The sequence below is a fragment of the Salvia miltiorrhiza genome, unplaced genomic scaffold (genome assembly GCF_028751815.1).
Source record: "Salvia miltiorrhiza cultivar Shanhuang (shh) unplaced genomic scaffold, IMPLAD_Smil_shh original_scaffold_471, whole genome shotgun sequence".
NCBI lineage: Eukaryota > Viridiplantae > Streptophyta > Magnoliopsida > Lamiales > Lamiaceae > Salvia > Salvia miltiorrhiza.
In genome coordinates, this window is record NW_026651557.1 from 608222 (window position 1) to 615547 (window position 7326).

The 7326-nt window shown below is 44.3% G+C and overlaps 1 protein-coding gene across 1 annotated transcript; it reads left to right on the forward strand.

Moving 5' to 3' along the window:
* Positions 1-3810: 3810 nt before the first annotated feature.
* LOC131004960 (pentatricopeptide repeat-containing protein At5g39980, chloroplastic-like) lies at positions 3811-5949 on the forward strand. The gene has a single exon (XM_057931734.1). The coding sequence runs from the start codon at positions 3845-3847 to the stop codon at positions 5834-5836; it is 1992 nt and encodes a 663-aa protein (XP_057787717.1). The 5' UTR covers positions 3811-3844; the 3' UTR covers positions 5837-5949.
* Positions 5950-7326: the final 1377 nt, after the last annotated feature.

Here is a 7326-nt window from a genome sequence, read left to right on the forward strand (position 1 = left end):
GCTCGACGGAGGAAATGGGTTATGTATTTAGAACTCTGAGTAAATCGACGCTTGGGGTTTTCGCTGGAGTGGCGGATGTCGGGGCAATGGTTGTGGCTTCCTTTGCTGGAATTGTAGTCGGAGGCGGCAGAGCACCGACGGCATTGGTCGGGTTCTCCATAATCGCCGATGGATTTGGGAGCGCTGCTTGAAATCTGGTGAGGGTTTCTGGAGCTGCCCTAAGAAATTCAAGAGTCTCAGGAGTAAAGTTAGACATGATGAGGGGAACGAACAAATGCCTTTACAAGATTCTGCGTATTTGAACACTAGACACTCTCACTAACAAACTGAAACTAGATCCAAGAGCTAAACTCCGAAATCCTGACAAAACAATGAATGCTCTAACAGATGTTATCCTAACACTCAGAAAAGCACTCGTACACATATCACTTTCTAAGCTCCATATTTTATCTCTAAGTTCGTGATCTGAACTGGGACTTTTCCTTGGTATTTATAAGCTTTCCAATCTTGCTCTCCAAGGCTGAAGTCGTGGGGTCAGATAGTGGATAAGTGGCCGTTGGATAGTTTGTTGCACACACTCCACTTGTCCACTTCTTCCCTTGAATATAGGAGCTTATCAACCAACTCCTTCTCTCTCTCTTCTTATCTTCTTTCTTCCCTTCTTTGTAGGAACATGCGAGCTCCTCTTCTTCTTTCTTTGAACTGATCGACAACCTACAAAACACAACAAGTGCAGAAAGGCAAAACTACAAAAACAAAGAGTGAGATTTTTATGGAGTTAAGAAAAGTTAACTCCAACACTATATACTGCTTTATTTATTATATTCATGATCTCACGAAAAATAGCAATTTTACTGGAGTGCACCCCTATACATGTGTATGTGTGTGGGAGGGGGGGTGGGGTGGGTTAGTTGTAAAACTTATCTGGATGGGTATTACAAAAATAACACCAACTTTAATTATATGGTGACTTTTTTAGTTTGAATTTATAAAAGATACAAATATAATTTGAAGTTTTCTCTATTACATTAGTTTATAGCATAATTCAAAATAATATAAAAAATACATTGAATTTTTTGATGCATTCTTTCCTTCTTATATTTTAGTATCTATATTTCTATTTTTGTCTGTACCTCAATTTAGTATCATTTTTTAAAAAGTAAATTACTTCACACAACTTTATAAAATATGAGTCTCTTATTCTAGATCATTAGAGCCGCAATTTCTTGTAGTGTCTACTTTAATCACTTTCATAATGTGAGATTATTATTTCACTCAAAACACACTCAACAATTTTATTAAAACTCATGTAATTCTCAAATGAATACTAAATTAGGGAACTGAATTGAGATTGTAATACGATATAAAATTTAATGTTTTGGAGCTTAGAGCACCTGCAACGCGCCTACTCGAACGCTTACTCGAGTAGGGCGTTGCGGGGGGGGCCTTACTCGAGGCCTGCTCGAGCCTTCGAGTATGCACGAGTGAGAGAGAGATATGGCGCGTGCATTGCACGCGCCTTAATTAAAATATATATATATATATATATATATATATATATATATATATATATATATATAGGGGAGAGTTCAATGGAGACCACTCCTCTATATAGAGAATGAAGACCAAATCTGGTTCCTTGATCTAACTTAATCTAATGGTGGTAATTTAATTGATTAATTTTATTAATTTTCATTTATTTTATAATCAAAAGGTTAAGCATGTCATTTTCTATTTAACCCTAATCTCCCTCTCTATCTCATTCACGCTCTCTCTATCTCTCTCTCTCAATCACTCTCCCTCCCTCCCCCGCCGCCTCCATCTCTGCTGCTCCGCCGCCTCCCCATCTCTCCTACTGCTCCGCCGCCTCCCTCCCCGCTACCTTCCCAATCGCCTCCATCTCTCCTACTGCTCCACCGCCTCCCTCCCCGCTACCTTCCCAATCGCCTCCATCTCTCCTGCTGCTGCTCCGCCGCCTTCCTCCCCGCCGTCGCCGCTTCTGCTCCGCCGCCATCCCCTCCATTCTCTCTTCCACTGCCTCCCTCCCCTATCGCATCCATCTCTTCTTCCTCCTCCTGCTGCTCCGCCGGCGTCGCAGGCAGAGGGATTCTCGAGGCTGTGCTGCCCCGGCGTCGTCAGGGTGAAGCCGATGAAGACGACGATGGTAGAACGCTTGTGGTGGCGACCGTCGTGCCGCGCCGTCGCCGGATTTGCAGATCTGCATATCGTCAATGAAGTGTTCGCAGAAAATATCAATGAACATACTGATGTTCGTTAATATGTTCGTAGAAAACCAATGAACATACTGATGTTCGTAGAAAAACCAATGAACATACTGATATTCGTCGATATGTTCGTAGAAAAACCAATGAACATACTAATGTTCATCGAAATGTTCGTAGGAAAACAATGAACATACTAATGTTCATCTATTATGTTCATTGACGGATCAGGTCCCAGAATTGGAAGAGAGTAATTTTCGGGATTTGTTCAACCAGATGCCATAATTCGTGGATTTGAGTGGACGTTTTTGCCCTTTTTGGATTAAATAAATGTAATTAACCACTATTTAATTACATGAAAAATCAAATCAGGAAATAATCTGGATCATTGATTGGATTAAGATGAATGGCCTTGATTTGGTCTTCATTCTCTATATAAGAAATGGTCTCCATTGAATGCGACCCTATATATATATATGTATAAACTTTAAATTTCAAAAATTGCAACGGCTATTTTGCTTTTTTTTTGAGCCAACGGCTAAAATAGCCGTTTGGCCTTTTTTTCTTTTTTTCTTTTGTTTTGTTTTTCTCTCTCTTTTCTCTCTATAAATACTACCTCCTTCCCTCATTCATCACAATCCACTCCTTCTACCTCCAATTTTGTTAAAAAAACCATCTTTGTTCTTCCAAAAATGACGGAACCCCAGCATGATTCTTCGCCTGATTCCGACGATGTAGTTGAAAGGTTCATAGAGTGGGTAGAATTGCAGAAACAAGTGCTTGCTCCATACTCCTCCCAACCGGCGCCAGAGCCGGTGCGTGGCAAACGTCCCCGATCATACGTACATCGTGATCGTGAGGAGGCCCATGTACGTCTTATGCAAGACAACTTCAACGACAATCCGACGTACGGTCCTACTTTTTTCCTGCATCGTTTTCGAATGCCGAAGGAGCTGTTCTTGCGCATCGTCGATGCTGTTCAAGGTGAAGATACTTTCTTCCATATGAGCACTGATGCACTCGGTCGAGACTCTCTCTCTCCTTTGCAGAAATGCACATCGGCTATCCGTCAATTAGCTACCGGGGTTAGTGCGGATGTTTTCGACGAGTATCTCAAAGTCGCCGACTCCACCGGGCGTGTATGCCTCAAGAGGTTCTGCAGGGCAGTCATCCGGGCTTTCGGAGCCTATTACCTGCGCCATCCAACGCCCACGGACGTCCAACGCCTCCTTCATATGCACGAAGCGCAACACGGTTTTCCCGGGATGCTCGGGAGCTTAGACTATATGCATTGGGCGTGAAAGAACTGCCCAAAGGCGTGACACGGAGATTAAAAAAAAAAAAAATACTAAACTCTATGTAATTCTCTCTCTAATCATCAAATCAACTTTGGATGAAGTTATTCCATCTTTTAATTAATCAAGCATGCATTTGACTAAAACTATAAACTAAATAATAATAAAAAATTATACTAGTATTATATCTACAATTTTTATAAATTCAAACTAAAAAATCTCCATGAAATTCAAATTGGGCTATTTTTTTTTTCTAATAATAACTCAAATTATGAATTGGAATATCCATGAAACCTGTCATTTCCACCACTATCGCGTAGATGACAGATGACTTTAGCTATTCTCATGCACACACCATTTCCCGCTCAATCTCCGCCGCTCCCACGCGCCACCGCCATCCTCCTCCTCTCCGGCAATGTCAAGACACACCAAACCCACTTCGCAATCCTCGCATTCTCCTCGCCGGGGAAGCACATCTGGCGCCGACACCCTCCCCCCTCTAGCGCCGCCGCTCCGCTCCCGCCCCACCGCCGGCGGCACAGCTCCGCCTTCCTGGACCACAGCGTGGACATGGACGAGCTCCTCTCCTCAATACACAGCACCTCCGACGAGCACCAGCTCTTCGCCCTAATGTCCCCCTACAAGGACCGCAGCCTCTCCACCCGCTTCATGGTCTCCCTCCTCTCCCGCGAGCCCGACTGGCGGCGCTCCCTCGCCCTCCTCGACTGGATGAACGACGAGGCCCGCTACACGCCCTCCGTCTTCGCCTACAACGTCGCCCTCCGCAACGTCCTCCGCGCCAAGCAGTGGGACGTCGCCCACGGCCTGTTCGACGAAATGCGCCACCGAGCCCTCTCCCCCGATAGGTACACTTATTCCACTCTCATCACTCAATTCGGCAAAGAGGGCCTCTTCAACGACGCACTATCCTGGCTTCAGAAGATGGAGCACGATCGCATCCCCGGGGATTTGGTCTTGTACAGCAATTTGATTGAGTTGTCGCGCAAGCTCTGCGATTACTCCAAGGCGATCTCAATTTTTACCAGATTGAAGAAATCGGGCATCACGCCTGATCTCGTAGCCTACAATTCCATGATCAATGTTTACGGAAAGGCGAAGCTTTTCCGCGAGGCGAGGGCCTTGATCGATGAGATGAGGCAGGCGGAGGTGATGCCGGATACAGTCAGTTACTCGACGCTTCTAACAATGTACGTTGAGAATCACAAGTTTCTTGAAGCTCTCTCCATGTTCTCCGAGATGAGGGAATCCGATTGCTCGCTTGATATAACCTCGTGTAACATAATGATCGACGTCTATGGGCAGCTAGACATGGCGAAGGAGGCGGATAAGCTGTTTTGGAGCATGAGGAAGCTCGGGATTGAGCCGAATGTGGTCAGCTACAACACTCTCTTGAGAGTCTACGGCGATGCTGAGCTGTTTGGCGAGGCCATACATTTGTTTAGGCTGATGCAGAGGAAGGGGATCGATCAGAATGTAGTGACGTACAACACTATGATCATGATCTATGGCAAGACGATGGAGCACGAGAAGGCCAATAACCTCATTCAAGAGATGCAGAGCAGAGGCATTGAGCCGAACGCTATCACTTATTCCACCATAATCTCGATTTGGGGGAAGGCCGGGAAGCTAGACCGTGCTGCCATTCTGTTTCAGAAGCTCCGGAGCTCGGGTGTTGTGATTGATCAAGTTCTTTACCAGACTATGATTGTGGCATACGAGAGGGCCGGTTTGGTTGGGCACGCCAAGCGCCTCCTGCACGAGCTGAGGAGGCCGGACAACATCCCTAGGGAGACGGCCATCCACATCCTAGCTGGAGCCGGGCGGATTGAGGAGGCCACGTGGGTGTTCAGGCAGGCGGCCGAGGCAGGGGAGATCAATGATATCGCGGTGTTTGAGCGGATGATGAGGCTGTTGTCGAAACACAAGAAGTATGGGAATGTGGTTGAGGTGTTTGAGAGGATGAGGGAAGTTGGGTACTTCCCGGATTCCACGGCGATAGGGCTGGTGGTGAACGCGTACGGGAAGATGCAGGAGGTGGAGAGGGCGGATGGGGTGTACGCGGAGATGCAGGAGGAGGGGTGCGTGTTCTCGGATGAGGTGCACTTTCAGATGATGAGCCTGTACGGGGCGAGGAGGAAGTTTGCGAGGGTGGAGGCGTTGTTCGAGAGGCTGCTGAGGGATCCCAATGTGAATAAGAAGGATCTGCATCTGCTTGTTGCTGCCATTTATGACAGAGCCAATAGATTGAACGATGCAGCCAGGATTATGAACCAGATGAGTGATAGAGGGATCATGTAGTTTTGCTTTGGTGCATATGTGTTTGTAGATATTGTTTGTTTTCATGTGTATGTGTTTCTCTCTGCAACTTGTACTTAGATTTTTTTTGTCAATCCAAATTTGAGTTTCAGAAATTGAGCCTCTGTGATCATATGTGTTGCTCCTTCCATTCCACAAATGTGTGCAAATCTTGTTATTTTTGTTAGTCTCATAAAAATGTGCAACTTCTATTCTTAGACACTATAAGAGCATCTATAGTGGAGAGTCAAAGTGGGTTCTTAAAAGTGATCCCCACCATTTAAGAGTCCACTCCCCATAATAAGAGAGCCTCCATCTTGACTTTTACATTTAATTTTTAATTTTATATTTAATTTTAATGTTGCCGTTTAACGGCTATTTTGAAGCATGAATTATTTATAGAGGTAAACGTGAAAAAAAGGATACTGCCATTCAACGGCTATGTTAAAAAAAAAAACACGGCCCAACCAAAAAGCATTGGGCACTGGGAGCGAAGAAGCGGGGCTGGATTATTATTAAAATATTATGACTTCACACCACGATGACTTAGGCGATGAGCATGATAAAGAAGAGTATAATGAGGAAGGGGACAAACCCGAATCCTCAATAAATCCCCAAAAACGTAAGAATTGACGACCCCCACGGCCGGAGGATAACGAGCAATATGAAGAAGTATCGCCCCGTCCAGTTAGTATACATCCATACCAATTTAAATTCTTGAATAATGATGAGCAAAATGATAATATTACATGATAAGTTGTTAGTTTTTGTAGAAATTTCTTCAGTTGTAAGTTTGGATTGAAACCGTGCACGGTTTCTATTTGCACGGTTTGCATGATTTGTGCACATTGTTTCTGTTTGCACGATTGAAACCATCCATAGTTTGCACGGTCTCTCTACACGGATTCAAACCGTGTACAGACCACGGTTGTAATTGTGCACTGGCCACTGTGGTAACTATGTACATCTATGCACGGTCATGTACACGATTCTGTACACGGTTGTAACCGTGCACGGTTTCCGTACATGGTTACATTATCGTGTACAGAAGAAATTTTTAATATTTTGTTGAATTTGATTTGGCTTTTGTTAGTGTTTTAACTTGAATATTTCTTTCAATATTATAGGCTCGTTACACATGGTTGAGGCCATTCGTGCAAAACTTTCCTGGACGTATAAACCACTACGTTCTCATGGAAATATTGGCAGAGGTGAAAAAAAGATTGTCTGAGCATGATTGTCTGGAAGAGTTCAAATGAGGTTTCTTCGGACATTTACTTAGTCTTAGAAGATGGGATAGGGCTAATACATCTACACATCATCTTTTGGCTAGAGAGTTATACGATGATTGTTTCTCACTGTGGGAAGTGGTTCAATATTAGTGGGATTGAGATAAAGTTTGGCATAAAAGAATTTTGTATGGTTACAGGACTACACTTTGGGCCCGAGGATGACTTTGATCCGAATAAGCCGCATAACATTTCACGTGGGAG

Coding starts and splice junctions, on each gene's coding strand:
- LOC131004960 (XM_057931734.1), top strand. CDS start 3,845: ATGACTTTAGCTATTCTCATGCACACACCATTTCCCGCTCAATCTCCG.